This window comes from Heterocephalus glaber, unplaced genomic scaffold, assembly GCF_053883595.1.
Source record: "Heterocephalus glaber isolate CG9 unplaced genomic scaffold, H.glaber_assembly_v1.0 deba00001745, whole genome shotgun sequence".
Taxonomy (NCBI): Eukaryota; Metazoa; Chordata; class Mammalia; order Rodentia; family Bathyergidae; genus Heterocephalus; species Heterocephalus glaber.
Window position 1 is genome coordinate 2192211 of NW_028258451.1, and position 21205 is coordinate 2213415.

The 21205-nt window shown below is 46.9% G+C and overlaps 1 protein-coding gene across 2 annotated transcripts; it reads left to right on the plus strand.

Annotated features, from left to right (window-relative positions):
• The first annotated feature begins 1629 nt into the window (after positions 1 to 1629).
• On the plus strand, positions 1630 to 17499 carry Znf667 (zinc finger protein 667). Of its 2 annotated transcripts, none has more exons than XM_004866608.4 (6): positions 1630 to 2082; positions 3196 to 3396; positions 4681 to 4769; positions 6214 to 6318; positions 8885 to 8977; positions 13955 to 17499. In XM_004866608.4, exons 4-6 carry the CDS (start codon positions 6228 to 6230, stop codon positions 15523 to 15525), a joined length of 1755 nt encoding a protein of 584 aa, XP_004866665.2. In that variant the 5' UTR covers positions 1630 to 2082; positions 3196 to 3396; positions 4681 to 4769; positions 6214 to 6227; the 3' UTR covers positions 15526 to 17499. The 2 variants fall into 2 exon arrangements, with proteins under 2 accessions (XP_004866665.2, XP_012921727.2); XM_013066273.3 differs by lacking the exon at positions 6214 to 6318 and adding an exon at positions 6349 to 6475 and having other exon boundaries at positions 1631 to 2082.
• The last annotated feature ends 3706 nt before the right edge of the window (positions 17500 to 21205 follow it).

A 21205-nucleotide genomic window follows, 5' to 3' on the forward strand; every position in this document is an offset into this window, starting at 1 on the left:
AGTGAACAAAACAGAAAGAGAGAATGAGCCTGTTTTGTTTGTTGGTTGGTTGGTTTTTTGAGACAGGGTCTCACTTTGTGCCCAGGCTGGCCTCAGACTCATAGTGATTCTCCTGCCTCAGCCTCCTGAGTACTGGATTACAGGCTTGAGCCATCATGCCTGGCTAGTAATGAGTCTGTTTGGCCCCAGGTAGACAACGGGAGCACCACAGAGTTGAGAGTAGTAAGGCTTCGACCCTGATGCCTCACAGACACCCAAGGAACTACAGGCTCCGCGTCAGTGCTCGAAGCCCTTGTGGCCCTTAGAGCTCTGTCCCCACCCCAGCGGGAGTGTGTGGTCGGCCACACCTGGGGAATGAAAAACCTGGCCCATAAGTCAGAGAGGGACTTGCAGCCAGGGGCCTCCTGAGCAAAGTGCTCCTCCACGCGCTCTCCCCTGGGCGAGGTCAGGCTTGGTCCTCCTCAAAGCCCTGCAGTGGGGTCCCCAAAAGACAGCGAATGTGCAAAGGCAGCCAGACCCAGGCTGGGAGCACACTTGGGCTGGCCTGGTCCCTGTCGCTGCCCGCCTGCCTGCTGGGATCCTTCTGTCCTCCCTTTTCTGACCCGCCCAGCCCCTTACATGGCGCTGTGTGCAGAGCTCTGCTTCCCCACAAGTGAGGGATACCCTCGCTGATAAATCCAGAGGTATTTGATGTGCATTTTTCAATTATGGACAGCAAATTATTGCAAGTATTATCCCAGAGGGACTTTTAACTAATATAATTTATAAAGACATTTTTACATATGCAAATTCCAATGTTCTATGAAAGACTTTCTATAAAGCAAAGCACATGGGCACGATGAACATATAGTGAGTTTAAGTTTCTAAGAAATGTATTACAGTAAAAGACACACTGCCATGAATCGCCCTCGAGATCTTCCCCCGGCATTGAACACACTCCTCTACCGTTCTTAGCACTTTCGGAAGCAGCTCCAGAGTCCTTTCCCGAGCTGTCCCTTATAGCTGCTCTAGGTGTCTGGGGTTGGTTCTGAACATTTCCCTCTCTGGTCTTTTTGACTTTGGGAAGGAGCCAGGAGTCACATCCACGCTGCCAGACCCAGCGGAACACAGTTCTGGGGTCAGCAAGATCTGGATTCGAAATTGGCTGTCACCTTTTCTAGTTGTGACCATAATAACGTCTCTAAGCCTCAGTTTACACACGAAAGTGACGATTATTGATGAAAAAACTCACAATAGACAAGATTTTAGGCTGTGTGGGCCGTAACATGCGTGCTGCAACTACCTGCCTCTGTCCCATGAAGAAGCAGCCACAGACTGACTACACGCAATCACAACCAGCGCACAAACTGGGTCTCACACACCTGCACCGGGACACACTCGCCCACAGCAGCTCACACACGCACGGACTGTCGGAATTCACAGCACATGGCATGCAAACACAAAACCCGGCTGCAAGGGGTCAGAGAAACAAAGCTTGAAGCTTCGCCAGCACCAGATGGTCTCCGTGGCAACGAGTTGTCGCCCCGCTCACGCAGGCGCAGCTCCACACGAGGCACAGACGGGCCGCAGAGCCCTCTGGGAAATGTAGTCTGGGGCCGCGCAGAGGGCTCTGGGTCTCTTGTGAAAGGAGAGGAGGGAGGTCCCTCACCCCTTCTCCGGGTCAGTTTATCTCCAGGCCCGGTAAACAGGAGCCAAAAAACCCGAGACGCTCTCGTCTCGCCTTCTGAGCGTGGCTCCCCACTGCACGTCACGCCCCGGAGGCTTCTGGGAGTCGAACGCTAAATTCGCAGCGCGCATGCTTATCCGGAGGCGGCCGGTTCGAACCCCACTGAAACCTGGGGCGCAGGGCCCGGTGCTGCGGCTTCTGCGACAGGCGTGGGGAGGCCGGCGAGGCAGTGAATTGGGGGGTTTGGATTTGGACAGTACAGAGTAGGTGTTTGACGTCCGAGCGCACACAGCGTCCTCTTGAAGGGTAGGGAGTGGATCCCTGGCTGTTCAGAGAAGGCCCTCCGCCCTGACTGCATGAATGTTCTTCTGAAATCTAGCGTCGATGGGGCGGAACTCGGGCCAGGGGCTGGAACGGTGAGCGGCGAGCGCATGGGTGCCCTGGGTAAGGGGGGGTCCTGGTGCACAGGTAGGCTGGGCCTCCTGCTCAGGGGCCGCCCCGAGGGCGGGGCCTCACGCTCCAGGACCCGCTCTCGGGGCCGGGCCCCGGGCACCTACGTGTTGCGCTATAAGGGGCGGGGCCCAAGAGCTGGGGTCTCCGAGGCGAATGTGCAGGGGCGCCGGTGGGTGGTGGGCACCACGGTGGACTGAGCCTCAGTGACGCAGGCGAGGGATGGACGGTGAGTGTCCGCTCTGTGATCGCCACCGCGCGGGCCCCCGACACTGCGGTGGGCCAGGTCCCCACACTGCGTGGGGTGCCCGGCTTGGCTGCGTGGTCCTGCGTGGCCCTGCTCTGCAGATCAGTGAGCTGCGAGCTCGCGTGGGTCGTGTGAGCTCTGCTGTGCCCGTGTGGCAGCTAGCGAGGCTGTGTCCGTGACTCCGTCGGCCGGGGTGTGAGGGGACGTGGCCCGGGTGTGCAGCGTGGTGTCACCCGAGGCTTTGGCAGAGCCTGGGCTGAGCGCAGCTCGGGTGCATCGCCCTTGGTATGCCTGTGCGTGTGAGAGGCTGTGGGGCCGTGGTCGCCTGGGAAACTGCGACCGCGTCACAGCCCCGCGATTGCGCGCGGCGTGGCTGACGAGCACCCCGCTGTAGCTGTGGGTGCGCGTGCCCCCCCCCACGGTGCACAGGTGACGTCTCCCTCGGCGCTGAGGGGACACTCACCGCGGTCCAGGCTGAGTGGCCGCAGAGCGTGGCCAGCATTCTTGTTCTGTTCTGCTGAGTTCGGATGGAGGCTGCGGCGGTGAATCCCGAAGGAGCTCGGGGCTGTCCGAGCCTCTCCGGTAGCGCGGTGGCGCCCCCGCTGGCCAGGCGTCTGCCTTGTGTTGCGTCTCGGGGCCGAGCTCGCCCTGGCCCCTGATCGCAGGGCTGCAGGTGGCTGTCTCCTTCGCCAGGGAGCTGGGGATTAGCTGGGTGTGCAAACCGTGCCGGTGTCTCAGTGGTCCCAGGCTCGCCGCAGCCTCTGCCCCAGACCCTTCATCGCAAGAACTGTGATCGCGTTATTGATCGTATATTTTTTTAACTTTTCTCTAGATTTCAAGTTTTCGCAATGGCGGAAGTAGAGCTTGTCCCCATTTCTGCCGTCCTCCGGGGGCACAGGTGCGGAGGCTGTGGCCTGATGGCTGCAGAGCGGCGCCTTTGTGATGTGGCTTCAGCGCAGAGCGGTTGATCCGCCTCAGTGCGGCGCGCTGGAAGCACACCGAGCCCGGCCGTCAGCGCGGAGTTAGGAGGCAGGTACGCTCGGCGCCCGCTGTGTCGGGCGGGGTCCCTGGGCACACTGTGGGCCCTGGGAGGGGGCAGCGAATGCAGCACTCACGTGTGTCCCTGGTCGTGAGTCCGATCGCGTGGGGGCGACTTTAACCACGTAAAGACAGCGAGCCGAGCGCTGTGGTGGCTGTGCGGTTTAGGGCGGGAGTGCTTCCCGGGGGTACCCTGGGCCCCAGGTTTAAAACCCCAGCCCCTCAGCACAACGTAAGAGTAACGGTAAGTCCCCTGAAGACAGCGAACAGTGTACTACAGGAGATCAAGTCAGATTTGGAGAACTGTCTTGCAGAAACAACACGAGGCATGTAATTTTAAGTATTGCAGTAACCACATTAAGAAAAAAAAGAAACAAATTCAGCCTTAAAATTCTTTTTTTTCTTTGGTACGGGGGATCGAACTCAGGACCTTGTGCTTGCGAGGCAGGCGGTGGAACCACTGAGCTAAATCCCCGACCCCTTAAAATTCATTTTAATAACACATTTTACTTACTATATCCAAGGCAGTACCATTTCAATATCTAACCAATAGAAATAATTATCAGCGAGCTATCTTATGGTCTTTTTTTCCCTACTGGGACTTCTAAGTATGGCAGGAGGTTTCACGTGTGGTCTGTCCCAGTCTGGAGGCTTCTTTGTCCCTGGAGATATTTGATGTGTACTAAAGTTTCATGAAATTCGTTATTGGGAAAGTTGAGTCATGTACCAAGTTGTTGTAAATATACTTTTACAGTAAGTGAATCAAGTATCAGTTTTTCATTTTAAATTCACAATAGATTTTTTGTAGTATTTTAAAAATGTATTCTTGTTTTGATAATTAATTGAAATTAAAATAATTCCTCAGCGGCTTTGGCCATCTTTCCATTGCTCCGTTGTCGCTTGTGGCATTCACAGGAGACAGCAGAAACATGGCCTAATTTGGGGTGAGAGTCCTTCAGGCAGGTGGTTAGGAGGCCGCTCAGGAAGTGGTTTGTCCAGGGACTTGTCTGCCCAGACTGGTGTGTAGGCACCTAGTAAGCCTGGCACAAGGGTGAGCGGCACCTGCTGTCCCTCACTCCCTCCTGATCAGAAGCCTGAGCTGAGCCTCCTGGTGGCCTCCCCTGCTCTCCAGGGCGTGTGCTACAGTGCAGATGGCTGGGCTTCTGTGCATATTTTTTCATGTGCACCCATGTGTGCATATGCATGTGTGTGTACACGCACTTGTGTCCAGGTGAGAGGCCTGGGGATTCTGGGCCACTCACGACTCTGTCCTCCACAGCCCTGCCTTCCTGGCCTCTGCGCTTCTCTAAATGTGAACCTTGCAGAGGGGAAAAGATGCCTGCTACACGAGGGAGATCTAGGCCCAAGGTGAGTGGCGAGTGCCCCTCACACAGAAACACTCCATCCCGTCCTGAGAGCTTCGGCCCGCCTGCTTCCCTCCCAGAGACATCCTGCCCACAGCAAACTCCTGCAAGCTTGGCCCATTGCTGCGGAGGCTGGGCACCGAGGAGAGCCCCATGGCCCCAGAACCTGTTACTCGGAGTATACAGGGCCACTCACCATTCCTTCAGCGACCCCAGGGCTGTGCATGCTGGGGAGGAGGCCTGCCGAGGGAGGCTGGAGCCTTTGGGCCCTCTGATGGGGACGTGTGTCCAGGGGTGCCTGCCAAGGCAAAGGGGATTCAGCGCATACTTCACACCAGCCTTGTCGTCCTGCTCCCTTCTGTGTCGCCCATATTAGCACGGGAGCCCCACACAACCTCTGTTCCTCAGGGCGCTTTGGAGGCTACCACGGCACGCTTGCCTCCTGCTAGCAGCTTACCTGGCTGAGGGAGACCATCAGCAGTTGTCACAACACGAGTCAGACACGTTTCTCTGAGTTACGGCGTTCATCCTCTGCTGCTGAGCAGCTCAGAACAGCGCACACTCTCACCATGCACTCACTCATCACCATGCTGGATATTTGGTTCCTTCGGGGCAGGGTCTGGCACTTGGGGCTCCTCTAGGTCATCTTCGAGGGTCTCCTGGGGCTAAATCAAAGTGTTGGCTGACTGCATTCTCCTTCGGGGCTTGGGTCCTCTCCAGGCTTGCTAGGGTTTGGTAGAATCTAGTTCCTCTTGTGCGTTCCACATAGCCCCCTTTTCCTCTTTTAGCCAAGCCAGCCTGCTCAAGCCCTGGAAAATCTCCCTGTTTCAGGGTCTCTCAGTATTTTTTTTTTTTTGATACCGGGGATCAAACTCGGGTCTTTGTGCTTGCGCAGCAGGCAGCGAAACCACTGAGCTAAATCCCCAGCCCCAAGGGTCTCTCAGTATTAAGATCAGCTGGTTAGTGGCCTTGATCACACCTAGGAGGAGCCTTTTGTCCTGTTGGCGTGTTCCTGTGCTCTTTAAAAAGCTTTTTCTTGGGGGCTCAAGTCAGAGCTAGACCACCCATCTGAACCCTGGCTCCTCCGCTGAGTGGTAGTATGACCTGTAGTAAGTTACCCCAGCGCTGGACCTCATTTTCCTCATCTGTGTCAGTGTTGTGATCCTGACAGCTGTGCCGTATCCCATTGAGTGTGAAGCAGTGTGGTCAGGTGCTTAGAAAATGTCTTGACTCATCAATGTCCCATTGATCCAAGTTGCTGTGTATTTTATGCAACATAATCTTTTTTTTTTTTCTTTTGGTACTGGGGATCAAACTCAGGTCCTTGCACCTTCGAGGCAGGTGGTAGAACCACTGAGCTAAATCCCTGGCCCTATGCAACATAATGTTTAACAGCTAAGATTATGACACATTGCATTGTGTTTTATTTAATACATCTGCCCCTTTAGCCTCAGAACCCCAAATGCTTATTGAACTTTTCCTGGTGGTCCCACATCGCCCGTGTTTGGAATGTGTCTGCCATTTCTCCAGCCCTGTGGAAACCCAAGCCTGTGGTGAGTAGACGGGTGACTTTTTCATTTCAGGCACCAGTGACATTTTCAGACTTGGCCATCTACTTCTCCCAGGAGGAGTGGGAATGGCTGAGCCCCACGCAGAAGGAGTTATACGAAGAGGTCATGTTAGAGAACTATCGGAACCTGGTGTCGGTTGGTAAGGTTCTCCTCCCACCCTTAACAGAGCCATCCTCCTGAGGGATATGTAACAGTCACAGAGTAGTCAGAAAAGTGGAAGCCACTCCAGTTGTAAGTTTTCAAAATTTTTAATAGCTTTATTGAGGTATAATTCACATTCTCTATGATTTGCCAGTAATAAAATACACAGTTCAGTGATTTTTTATCATATTCACAGAGTTGAACATCCATCACCACAGTCAATATTAGAACATTTTCTTTATTCAGAAAAAACCCCTGCACCCTTTATTAATCACTCCTCATTTCCTCTGCCAACTCATCCTACCCCATTAGGCAACTACTAGTCCTCTTTCTGCCTCTATGAGTTTGCCTATTCTGAGCCTTGCAAACCAGTGGAATTGTAAGAAAGTGGCTTCTTCCACTTACCGTGATATTTTTGAGGTTCACCCAGGTTGCAGCATGTTCTGTTACTGCATTCCTATTCATTGATGGATTGTATTCCATTGTGTGGGGAAAGAGCTCAGCTTTTTATCCATATAATTGCTGGATATTTGGTTTGTTTCCAGTCTCTGTTAAAAATATGCTGCTGTGAACATTCATGTGTAGGTCTTTATGTGGACGAATGTATTCATTTCTCTTGGATCGATACCTGTCAGCAGAATTTCCAGGTCACATGAAAACTCTATTTTTGAGGGACACCCTAGTTATTTTGTATAAGGAATTGACAAGTGTTGTTCAAAGGTGAACAGTACACACTGGTGTAATGCAGACATACAGTCACCAATTCTGGGGGTAGGGGGTCAAAGAACAGAATTTTGGTGTTTTGGGGATTTGAGGAAGGGCCCTGCAGAGCTGGGACTGGGACTTCGAAGAAGGAGGGGGTGCATGGCCTGGTTTGTTTTTCTGAGAGGGAAAATGAGGCCAGTTCTGGGAGTACAGGTGCCAAAAGAAAACAGATTAAACCAACAGAGCCCCAACTAGTGGATTTTGGCAAGGAGCATCTGGCAAAGGTGAGGTGGATGGTGGAGCCTGAGCCCAGCTTGACAGATTAGCTCCTGGAAGAGTTGGGATCCAGGGCTGAAAGATAATAGTGGAGCAATTGCTGTTGAGCATCTGACCAGTGTTAAGTTAGCAGCTGGTTCTGTAGAGTTAGAAGCAAACAGTTATACTGGCTGTGGCTGAGTTTTTATCCTCCTTCCATGAGATTTTTTAAAACCAAACCCTTTTTTTCCGACTCTGACACTGACCACTCAGTACAGAACAGCCTGGCCCCAAAGTAGGGGTGGGGTGGGGGTCCACACACCAGGCAGTGCTCCCTGGAACACCCAGGCAGAAGTTCAGTTCTGACACCAGGTACCTGAAGAAGGCGTCAGGTCCCATGGACACCCAAGTCTGGATGTCTTAGTTACTTTCGCAACTGAGACAAAGTTCACAACACCCAGAGTTGAAGGAGGAAAGCTTTATTTGGCTCACAGTTTGTAGAGGTTTCAGTCCATAGTTGGCCGATTCAAGGCAGGGTGGCAGAGGGGCATCGCAGAGGAGAAACAGTCCATGGCAGGCAGAAGGCATCAAGGGACGAGGGACAAGAGACCAGAGACCCTCTTTCTCTTCCTTATGTTTTATCCAAGCTGCCCACCTTGGAGCAGCTAGGACTCACACCCACGGTGGCACACCCTCAACCCTACCCAGAACTCTGCCAAGTCAGTCAGCAGACTGATTTAGTAATTACGTACCCTTAATCCCAGCACCACACACCCTAGATGCATCCACCCCCAAAAGCCCCGCCTATGACCACGTAAGGCTTTCGGGGCACACCTAGGCACAGCCATATCCGCCAGCCTCTGGAATGTCTGACCCACCGGCTGTAATGTGGAGGTTCTTGTGACCCCTCCCCTCAGGTTTCATCACCTGTGAGAGTGGCTCACAGAATTCAGGGAAGCACTTAGGGTGGCCACTTCAGCATGACAGATACACAGAGGACACAGTGAAGGTGTGTCTGGTGAGGAGATGCATGCGCGGGCACAGGGGAGGGGCCGCCCTCCATGCTCGGAAGCCCTGCAGACCCTGTGCTTTGGGCTCATGGCGGCTGCCTTATGCAGGCCTGCTCACTCACTGTGGTGATCCATCTCCAGGCTCTCTGTGCTCTCTCTCCCAGCCCTCTAGCCGCAAGCTCTGGTCTCTCCTGGAGCCCCGGCCAGCAGTCATCTCATTTCTGTACGGAAGATGCCACTCCAGAGGTGGGAAGTTTTAGGAGCAGTTTCAGGAAACAGGGATGGAGACCAAATACACATTTCTCAGTGGTCACAGTGCCCCGGCCTGTCCCCCAGCTGCCCCACTGTCCTGCTCAGCCTCCTCCCATTGGCCCAGGGCTGGCCCTGACCTCTGGTGCCCACCTCACGGTCCACTTCCATATGTGTCCCATGTCCAGGTCTTTGCCTTCGGAGGCCAAATGTCATCACCTTACTGGAGAAAGGGAAGGAGCCCTGGATCGTGGAGCCACCAAGGAGACGCTGGTGCCCCGGTGAGTGACTGAGAACCAAGGCACATGTATGTCGTGTCTGTTCAGTCTGCTCTAACAGCACCATACAGTGCATGGCTTATAAGCAGCGGGGATTTATTTCTCACGGTCCCGAAAGCTGGGAGTCCAAGGTCAAGGCGCTGTCAGACAGGGTCTGGTTCGTAGGTGGTGCCTTCTTGCTGTGTGCTCACATGGGGTTGAGAGAGCCGTCTGGGCCTCTTCTAGGGGGCCCTGGTCCCATCACAGGGCTCCACCCTGAGGACCTGATCACCTCCCATTGCCACCTAAGTATCCAGCCTGGTACGTTGGGCCAGGCGCAGCGTGACACAGTGTTTGTGCTGTTGCAGTCTGGAAGGGACATTTTGTGCAAGAGCTGTGTGAGCTCAAGGGGCTCCTCGCCATTTGAGTGCTCCCCGCTCCACCCCTCAGAGTCCTGAGGCCTGCACAGAGGGGCCAGGTCTCAGGGTGAGTCCTCAGATGGAGAATGCCCAATATCGGGGAGTCCCTTCTTGGGCCTGCGTACTCAGTGTGAGTCACTCCCTGCAGTGCTACAGGAGCTGTTGATTCTGCGTCACAGAGCAAACGGCCCAGAGAGGTTCAGTGACTTCTCTAAGGCCAGGCAGCCGGGGAGTGACACAGAGCTGGGTGGGAGCCCAGCCCCGCTGTGTCCCTTGTCCTCCCAGCACCCCTTGCATCTCTGCTTCCGTGTTTCCCTTCTCATGTTAAGCAGCACGAGGCGTGGTAGTGTTCCAGTTTGCTTTGCTTTTGTCCTTCTTTTAAAAAATGTCACAAATTTCCCCTCAACTCTTCTTTTTGGCCGCTTGTCAAGGACTCGTTTCCTGGCCGGGTAGAGCTCTCTTTGCTTGGCCTGGTCCTTCTTCACTGACTGTCTGGTCATGGCTCATGCCGCGAGAGGACCTGGGGATCAGCAGTGTGATGATGTGAGCCAGAAGAAAGGCCCCCAGGGGCCCGACTGTGGTGACTTCCGGCTTCGGAGGGCAGGGCAGGAAGCAGCCGATGGCAACAGTGAGAATGGAGGGGCCTATCCTCATTAGCAAAATACTGCTTTTAGGGTTACAATAAAATGTCATATGACATAAAAATTAGGAAAAGGCAAAAGCAGTTAAACATGGTCATAAATAACTACACTTATTTCATGAGAATGTCATTGTTATCCTAAAATTCACGCATCTGTGTTTTTCCCACATTTGGTTTTAGTGGTAATGTTCTATGAGTAGTCTGTGTGTTGAATCTTCTGTTTAGATTCTCATTTACTATTAATGGCAACACAGTGAGTGCTGTTGCCTGTTTTCTGCAGTATTGAGCTGCAGAAGTAAGGGCAGGACCACTTTTTGGACTGCAGGTACTTTTGAGTTGACTTGCAGAGTTGTCACATGGCTGGTTCCAGTAAGGACCCTGGGCACGGACTCTAATGAGCTTCGCTAGCACACAGCCTTTCACACAGATCATCACACTTTGCGGCTGGAGGAGTGAGGCGCAGCCCCGGGGGCTCCGTGCAGACGGCACCTGAAAACTGCTTGCTGTCGTCCCTGGACTGGCCCTGTTTGCCTCTCCCTTTGCTGATTTTTCTCTGTGTCCTTTCCCGTAGTAGGTCATCCTTGAGTGACCGTAGAAGGAGAGTTGACACATCGGTACCAGCCGCCACGTGGGGCCCAGTGTTGGTTCCACTTCACACTTACGGGTACTGGGTATGGGCATTAAAACTCTCACTACAGCAAACTAATAGCAGTCGGCACTGACTGGGAACTTACTGATTTGCACGCTTTGTGCTAAGGCCTGTAATTCATTACCTCATTTGATCCCCACAGCCCTCCTGGGGCCCCTGTCATTCCCAGCTGACAGGTGAGAACTTGAATCCCAGCTTAAATAACCCTCCGGCTCTCTAGTCCAGGAGCCACAGGGCCAGGACCCCACACAGACCCTGGGTGTCCACACTGCCCTACATGAGATAGACCATGCCGTCTTTCCCCAGTGTTTGCTGGGATTTGTTTTTTTCTGTTTGTACTTACTCTCGTAAATTGTGTTTTCCTACCTTTCTAATAGTGAGTTTATGTTTTTGAAATGTTCAGTTTATATAGGGAGTTTAAATATAGAATAGACATCGATACCACATTTACTGCAAGTATGTCCCTGTTCTGTCCTATGGCTCATTTTGTGTACCTCTCATTTTTCTACTTGGTTATGTGGAAATTTGTTTCTAAATTTTCATGTGGTTAAAAGGATTGGCATTCACCTTCTAATTTCTCCTGTTATTTACATTAGAAATTCACCTGTCTTCTAGCATTTTGAATATATTGCATGTTATTTTGGAGGATTAATGGTTTTGCATTTTAACACTGAGCTAATTCTCCTGGGGTTAATCTTGGTGCATGCTGTGGCTCAAGGGACTTTGAGATTGAAGACAGGGAAATGAGCTGAGGGGTTGTGTTAGTGTTCGGTACAGGAGAGGACTGAGGCACTGAGCAAAGGAAAGAACAAAGGAAAAGGGAAGGAAGACACAGAAATGTGGGTGGGAAGAGTCCTGGAGAAATCCTGGGTTTCTTTGTTGTCATCTTGTGGTGCAGGCATGCACTAGGTAGGAGCTCTAGCACTGAGCTCCATCCCCTAAATCCTGGGTTTCTTGTCTGGCTAATGCTGCCTGCTTCACTGTGCAAACTTCATCATCTCCTTTCTTTAAGCCTCCATTTGCCCACAGTGGTTTGTGGGTCATCAGTAATAATTATAATAGTTATTCTGCTGTATGTGGAACAACTGCTGCTTCACAGAGCTTCTCTCCAGAAGGCTTTGAGCAGCCATGCTTTGCAATTTTGGATTGTTTGGATTTCAGAAGGGTAAGCAGGGTGCTGCATCCCACACTCAGCAGAGGCTGCTCTGCTGAGTCCCAAGTCCCCAGTCAGACTCACCGACATCTCTACAAACCTGGGTGCCCAGTCTTCCTGAGCATGGTATCTGGAGGCTAGAAGAAGACTCACTGTACTTTGGGGCTTTTTGTTCTGAATATCTAGATGTTAAAAATAAAGAAATAAAGCTTTGGTTCCTGGATATTGTAGCATTGGACCAGCAGATGGAGGAGTATAGTACGTGCCAGCAATTTTGTATGTGTTATTTCCAGTTCTCACAAAAACCCTGCGAGGTAGGTAAATATGTCCATTTTAAAGAGCATAATGATGGCTATGGAGGTAAAGAGAATTTCTCATGATGTGATTAAATGACAGATACTTCAGTAGATCCCAAGTCCACTTAAAGGAGAGCTGTCCAATAGAAATGTAATGCAAGCCACATATTTAATCGAAGTTTTTCTAGTAGCTGTATTAAAATAACTTTTTTGAATTTTTTTCAGCAAAACATTTATTGATACATTTTAGATATACATAATGATCACTCAATCACATGGAATTTGTACCTGTGCATTTTAAAAAAATATATCTTGGTTCTTTTTTTCCCACCCCCTTCCCCTCTTTATATACAAAAGCTTTGTTTGCATTTTTTCCTTCTATTTTCTCTTTTTTTCTTGTAATAACTTTTTAGAAACAGGTATGATTAATTTTAATAACATTTTTTTAACCCAGTGTTTCAAAAATACTGCAACGTGGGGGTGGGGATTTAGCTCAGTGATTTCGCTGCCTGCTGCTCAAGTGCAGGGACCCGAGCTCGATCCCCAGTACCAAAAAAAAAAAAATCCTGCAACGTGTACTTAGTATTTTCACAGTGAGATACTTTACATAGCTTTTACTGGTGCTCAGTCGTCAAAATCTAGCGCATGTTTTGTGCTTGCAGCACACCCGCCATGAGATGAGCCACACTGCAGTGCTCAGTAGCTGCCCGGGACCCATGGCTCCTGTATTGGAAAGCACATTCTGAAGCCTGCATTCCATTTGTGGTTTCTAATCAGCCTGCCATGCAGATAGTTACTGTTAGTCAGAGTGGACCTTGTGGCCTACCCAGTTTGTTTATTTTACTAAGAGATTTGTTGTTTTAAGCCTAATCAGTTACCTTTTTTGTTAGAATTTTTCCTGCTTCTCTAAGTTTAATATTTTCACCCTTCTTTTTTTTTTTGGTACGAGGGATCAAACTTAGAACATTGCTTGCACTTGCAAGGCAGGTGGCAGAACCACTGAGCTAAATCTCCTGCCCCTATTTTCACCCTTCTAAATAGCTACCCAATTCCGATTGTGACTAGGTTGGTTTGTGCATTTTTAAAGATTTAATTTTAAGAATACTTTTTTTGGACTTATAACTTCATAGAAATATAATTTATATCATTAAATTCACCCCTTTTCAAGAGTCTAGTTCAGTTTTTTTTTTTACATTTAACAAGTTGTATAGCTATCACCATAATCTAGTTTCTGAACATTTTCATCGTGCCAGTAAGATTCCTGTGCCCATTTACAGCAAAACCCCATTCCTACCCCCTGACCCAGGCAATCACAAATCTTCATTTCATATAATAAAAATACATTTATCTGGGCTGGGGATTTAGCTCAGTGGTTCCGCCACCTGCCCTGCAAGCACAAGGACCTGAGTTTGATCCCCAGTACCAAAAAACCCCACAAAAACCCATTTTTCTATCTATCTATCTATCTATCTATCTATCTTTTTGGTACCCAGGATTGAACTTGGGACCTTGTGCTTGCGAGGCAGGTGCTGGAACCACTGAGCTAAATCCCCGCAAAAATACATTTATCTAATGAACTGCCTGAAGAGGTGAATGTTATATAAAATTTATCATATAAATAACACTTGGAGTTGCTCACTTTCAGATTGCAAATTCTCCTGAATTGCAGTTATGAAACACTTATGTAAAGCCCTTAGTATGGTAACTAAGGCTATAATAAGACAATGAAAGTTATTGATATGGCTATCATTATTATAATCAGTAATAATGACTGCATTTATATTATACAAGCTTCAACCTTCCCACACAGGAAAACAAATATTTAATTTCTTCTTGTCTTTCAGACTTAGCATCTAAGTGTGAGATCGAGAAATTACCACCAAATCAGTGCAGCAAATCTAAGCAAAGCTTCTATCAAAGACCAGTTTCTATACAAATAAAGATTCCCACAGGCAAGAGGATAGAGTTACTCCGAAGAAGGGCCAAGAAAGGGCTTTCAGCGAAGAAATCTTTGAAATGCAAGGACTGTGGGAAAATCTTCAGTCAGAGATCATCCCTCAAACTTCATCAGAATGCTCACACTGGAGAGAGGCCTTATGAATGCAGTCGTTGTAGAAAAGTTTTCAGACAGATCACATCCCTCATCCTTCACCAGAGAATTCACAATGAAAAGAAAAGCTATGGATGTGATCAGTGTGGGAAAGGCTTCAGTAAAAGCATAACCCTTATTCTACACAGGAGAATTCATAGTAGAAAGGAAACTTCTGACAATGGGATGGCCTCCAGTCCCAATACTTCTCTCAGTGCCCACCCCAGCAGTCATGTTGTCAAGAAGGCCCTCCAGTGCAGAAAATGTGGGAGAGCCTTTAGTCGTGTGGCAGCCCTTTTACTTCATAGGAGAATTCACAGTAGAAGGAAAATACATAAGTGCAATACTTGTGGGAAGGGCTTCAAAAAGAAATCAGTCCTTATTACACACAAAAGAATTCATACCAGAGAGAAAGCCCACAAAAAGGAGAAGGCCTTAGGTCAGAGTATACAGCGAAGAAATCGATTTTTAGAAAATCCTTTTAAATGCAGAAAGTGTGGTAAGTCCTTTCATAGGATTTCACCCCTTCTGCTTCATCAGAAAGTCCACACTTCAAGGAAACCCTACAAATGTGATAATTGCAATAAGGATTTTCAGCGGCTTTCAACCCTTATTCTCCATGAGAAAATTCATAAGAGAGAGATACTTTATCGATGTAATAAATGTCCGAAAGTCTTCAAGCGGAATTCAACCCTTATTCAACACCTGAAACTTCACAAAAGGAAGAAGAAACTCTTCGAGTGTAAAGAGTGTGGAAAGATGTTCTCTGGAACTGCAAACCTTAAAATACACCAGAACATACATTCTGAAGAGAAGCCTTTCAAATGCAGTAAGTGTAGTAAGGTGTTTGGCCGCCAGTCATTTCTTATTGAACATCAGCGAATTCATACTGGAGAAAAACCCTATCAGTGTGAGGAATGTGGGAAAGCCTTCAGTCACCGGATATCGCTTACTCGACACAAGAGAATACACACCGAAGACAGACCCTATGAATGTGATCAGTGTGGGAAAGCCTTCAGCCAGAGTGCCCATCTTGCCCAGCATGAGCGAATCCACACTGGAGAGAAGCCATACATATGCAAGATCTGTAAGAAGGCCTTCAGTCAGCGCACATCCCTTATTCTGCATGAAAGAAGTCACACTGGAGAGAAGCCTTATGAGTGTAATGAGTGCAGGAAAGCATTTAGCAGTGGCTCAGACCTTATTCGACACCAGAGAAGTCATTCTTCAGAGAAACCCTATGAATGTAGTAAATGTGGGAAGGCGTATAGCAGGAGCTCATCCCTGATTCGACATCAGAGCACACATCCTGAAGAAAAAGCCTAAGGTGATTTGTGTGTGTGTGTGTGTGTGTGTGTGTGTGTGCGCGCCATGTGTATTTTGAAAGAAGTTCTCAGTATATTTCCCAGGTTAGCCTTGATTCCTGGGCTTAAACATTTTTTCAGCTTCAGCCTCCCATGTGGCTTTTCTTTAGGGCTATAAAAGCTATAAGAATGAGGCTATCAAAGAAGCAGTGAGAAGCCTGGGAAATTATAGACGTCTTTGATTTATGATGGGATTACTTCCTGTAAGCTCTTCATAAATTGAAAATATCGTAAATCAGAAATATGAGCTGGGTGTGGTAGTGCACACCTGTAATCCCAGCATTCTGGAAGCTGAGGGAGGAAGAGTCCCTTGAGTTTGAGGTCAGCCTTGGCTACACAGTAAGTTCAAGTTCAGCCTGAACTATATAGTGAGACCCTGTCTCAAAATACCAAAAAAAAAAAAAGGTGTCTGATACACCTAACCTACCAAACATCAGCACAGTGCAGTGTAGAGCATTAGTTGTTCACCTTCGCATTGTGTGGCTGACTGGGAGTTTCAACCCATTGCTACTGCCCAGCATTGTGAGAGATTATCATGCTGCTTATTGCTAGCCTAGGAAAAGACAAGTTGAAGTACAACTTGTACTGATTGCATATTGCTTTTACATCATTGTAAAGCCAAAAAATCCTGTCAGATCATTGTAAGTTGGGAACAGTCTGCATTTGTCCTCAACTTTTGTGTAAGTGAAACCACTAGGTGATGTGTCCCAGTTTGAAAGCCAAAGAGCAAAAGTCCTTGGTGACTTTTGATGTGAGGATTTGAAATTTCCTAAGACAAGCTCAGGAAGATTGGATTAGTCTTTGTGAATGAAAGCTATTTTTCATTTGATATTTTACTTCTAGTGTAGTTTTGAAAATACATCACTAGCCACATGTGATAAACTAGATTTATGAAGTCCATTTTTGTGGATGGGATTTTGCACTTGATATGAAGTCACATGAAGGAAGGGTTTGAGTCTGTTCCTCAGAACTGGAACCATCATAAGGGTTTTCCTGGTGGAAGATGGTGCCACTTTCACCTAGCAGCAGCCTGTGGGTGAAAATGAAGAAAGAGCCTTAGATGGCTGAAGATAACATTCATAATGGCATGGAGCAGCTGTTATTTCCATATTGTCTTCTTGGATATGAAGATAATGATGTGAAGTTCTAATATGGCATGAAGATCTAAATCAGGCTGAAGAAGAAAGAGCCTGGAGGTACTGAAGAATGAGAAACTTCAGAGCAGGGAGAAATTTTGTATTTGAAAATAAATTGTCTATATTTATATGAATAAACATTCATTTTTGTGTAATATGTGTAATAAGCTTTGGAATACATGTTGTTACAAACTGAATGTATCAACTTAAAATTCGTATGTTGAAGTGTGATGGCGTTTGGACCCCCACAGTGTGAAAACACCCGCTGTGTGATATTTGAACCCCTTCCGTGTGATGGTATGTGCCCCCCCTGTGTGATAGTATTTGGAATCCTCTCCCATGTAATGGTATTTGGAAACCCCTCCCCAGTGTGATGGCGTTTGGAAATGAGGCAGCAAAGCTAAATGAGTTCATGAGGTTGGGGCCCTCATGTGGATATATTGCTCTTACAAGAAGAGACACCAGAGAGCTTGCTCTCTTCCTGCCTCACGTGACAACTCAAAAAGACAGTCACCTGCAAATGAAGAGGATCCCTGGAGAGAAAGAACCTGACCAGGCTGACACCCTGGCCTGACTTCCAGTGCTCAGAACTGGGGGAATTTCTGTTGTTTTAAGTCACTCAGTTTATGGTATCTGGTTATAGGACCCTGAGCAGACTCACGTGTGGGCAACCCGTAGGTTTCCATACTGGACCCTTCTCCTTTCTCTTGTTCACTATATGTAATAGTTGCCATCCTGTTTCCAGCTTGTGTGAAATATGTTGCAAATAAAATCAGAGGTGTGTTTATAATTATGTACAATCAGACTCTTCTGTGTAAGCTTTCTGTAAAAGCTACTTTTGAAAATACCTGTATCTTGTTAAGATAACTATGGAACATATGACCACATGGGTTAGGTCAGTCTAAGTGAGAAAACCAAACTGTGAGGGGTGAACAGTATAATACAACACCTAATTTCCATTTTAACTGCCCTTCTAAATATGTAAAGGAAGCATTTTTAAAAAATCATGTGGAGCAAATGGGAGGGCAGACAGCACAGAGAAGGATCGTGGAGAGGCATGCCTTTTTCCTTCCCCTTCTACTCACATGTCCACACCCTACCTGCCCTATGTAGTCTGAATAAGATAAAAGGGGCAGGGAGATGCTGCTAACTCTCTTGTTACCTTTGCTGCCTTGTGTGTGCCATATTGTTTCTGCTTTGTCATGCCTGTTATTCCTGCCTTGGAGTTGGCCGATTATGGACTGAAACCTCTATGAACTCTTATGAACCAAATAACTCCCCTCCCCTTTAACTTTGGATGTCTGCTATTTTGTCTCAGCAATGAGAGAAAAGTAACTAACACATATGCCAAACCAATCAGTGGAATAATTTAGTAATCACACACCCTTGATCCCGGCATCACACACTCTAGATCCAGTCTCTGAAAAGCCCCACCTATGACCACATGAGGCTTTGGGGGATATCTAGACACAAGCCATAACAGATGTCCCTGCAAATCCTGAATATTGGCTACTTTTATCTTCAGTCTTGCAGGAGGATGAGATAGGTTAGGTAAATAAAGGCTAATATGTCTTGTCCTTATGTGATTAACCTGCGCTGAACAGGGACCAGATCCCCATTTTCACATAACAATAAAGGAGACGTGTAAAACAAAGGCAGAGGTTCTGGTCTTTGTTCTGCTTTTAGCTGCCCATTGGGCATCTGCAGGTCTTTCCTCCTAGTTTCAGCATCACCTTGGCAAAACAACTGCAGGCCCATTTGTGCTCCCATCTACTGGGATTTTAGTTATTTCCTAAAGATTTCCATTCTCTCTCTGGGTGTGTGTGTGTACCCAGCGGAGAATGAACCCAGGGCCTCACAACTGCTAAGCACACTCTCTGCCGCTGGGCTGTACCCTCAGCCTCTCCATTCTTATTTTATTGTTTTTATTATGCTAACTTTGGGCTTCACTGCTCAAATTCTTTTTCTGATTTGTTCAGGAGCAAATTGAAGTCCTTGACTAGAGACTTTTTCTTTTACAAGAGGCATGAAGTGCAATTATATTTCTAAGTACGTCTATAATTATATAGAATAATTGGTACTATTGTGCATCACGCACATTTTGATATACCCTGTTTTTAGTGTCATTCTATTTAAAATACTATTTTCCCTTTTTATTTCTTGTTTGACCCATGGGTTAATGAGAAGTGCAACTTTGCTCTAAAATTTGGGTGTTTTCTGGTTATTTTTCCATTAGTGGTTTCTTAGTTAAATCCATTCTGGTCAGAAAACATTTTGTATGACTTGAATTCTTTCAAATTAATTGAGATATATGTAAAGGCCATATGGTCCATTGGGGGAACAATTACCAGACATGGTTTTAGGAGTTCCTCCCCAAGAGAAAATGAGTTCCACAACTTGGCCCATGGAGTAGGTTTTTTTTTTAATACATTGGACTTTTTATTTTTAAAATAAATTTAAAATTTTATTAGTTCATATTTGCAATTCATGCAAATGAATTTAAATTAAAATTTAAATTATCTTGGGGAGTGGTTACATGTACATATTACAGCTTGTTTATTTTTTTCCTTTTCCCTTCCCCTCCTCCCTCCTCTGTTTCCTTTATCCCCCTTGTCATACTTGTTAATATTATTTGTCTTAGCTCATGTTATGGCATATACTATTTACATTAGTTGGAGTTATTAGGTTCCTGTACATGGCATGTCTTTATTCTTCTCATGTCCTTCCCCTCCTCTATTGAAAGAGATTGCTCCCTTTGCCCTTTTCTGTTTTTTGTTTTGTTTTTTCTGGATATCTGTGAACTTAATAATGGTATGCCTTGGGGAACTTCTATTGGAGACCTCTGCAGTTAGGTTCCAGTCTCCTGCCCAGTATACAACACATGCCTGAGAAAAAACCCTAAAAGACAGAACTAGGAGAGAAAGCCGAGCGCCAGGACTACCAATGCCAGTGCAACCGACAAAGGCCCTGGACAGTCCCAGGCACTGACTTTTTTGGGGTAAAAAATCAACTGGGGTAAAGGTGAGCTACATGCAGTTTCTATGGAAATTAATGTAAACAAGGTTCATAAAGGACAAGACAAAGCATTCTCAAATTAGGAACAAAAAAGACAAAATACGTGGTTGTATGGCTTGGCACTTAGCTCAGTGGCGCCATGCCTGCCTTGCAAGTGCAAGGTCCTGACTTTGATCCCAGTACCAGAAAAAAAAGAAAAATCAAAATGTATGGTTGTAATTAGAACATTGTCCTTCTAGAAAGAAGGTTTTAGTTGTGGGAACAGAATTTGGGTGCGAGTTACCCTGACCTCAGCACGTAGGCTTTGGCTGGACTCACTTCTCAAAACAAGCCAAACGTGGGGTTAACTTTTTACAGCCTGCTTTGGGCATAATCAATATTATAGTCTTCTGTAAACTTCTCCTTTCATCACAATTGCTTGGTGTTCTATAATCATCAGTTACTTGTATTTTAAACTCTTTTCTTTTTTTGTTGTTGTTTTTTGTGGTACCAGAGATTGAACTCAGGACTTTGCGCTTGCAAGGGAGGCGCAGTGCCACTGAGCTAAATCCCCGGCCCTTAAATTCTTTTTCTTATATTTGGGAAATTTTCTTACATAATTCTCTAAGCATGTAAGTAAATTGATCTGTGTTACCTTCTAGTTTTTCTCTGACTCTAACCTTAGATTGGTCTTCTTGATGTCATCTAGTACCTGCTGGATAGTCTTCTCTTATTTTCATTTTGGCTTCTTGGAGCTCTTTATTGTAATTCACTATTTTGTCCTCAATATCAGACATTCTGTCTTCACATTGGTCATTTCTGCAATGTATGGATTCTGTACTGTTTTTTATTTCAGGCATTTCTATCTGGCATCTTTTTGAAGATTTCATATCCTTGTTGATTCTGCCATTCAAATTTGGAACTGTTTTGATTAGCTTATCCAGTTTTTTACCTATTTTCCTAAAATTTACCGTGGGGATATTGAGTGTAATTGCTATGAACTTTTAGTTCATTTCCTCTTTGAACCTATCTATTTTCTTCATCCCCCCTAAGAACTTTTCATAGTTTTGTTACCTGGTATTTGTTTTCTTCTCCTTTTGTGAACCCTTGCTCTGTCTTGGGAGAGTTGTGTGTGTGTGTGTGTGTGTGTGTGTGTGTGTGTGTAGTTCATAGAGCTTCTATTTCCTTGTTTTTGTATTCATCCCTCTTTTTTTTTTCCTCTTCCATTTTTCTTGTGGGGAGTTACTGTAGGTTGGGGACTAGAGAAGTGAGGAGAATTTGTGGCTTATATGGAGATTTTTACTAGGATGCTTCCTCCCTGTGAATAATTTTCAGCTTCGTATCTCCAGTGCTTGTATTTACTCCTTCTGTTATTTACTTTAAGTTATTTCAACTCTGTCCCCATGTTTTGCGGAAAGAATTGCTTCTATTTATAACAGCATCCACAGATTCCATCTTACAGCACTTCTGTATGATTGCCCTTGCAGTTACTCCTCCTCACTTTGCCTATTC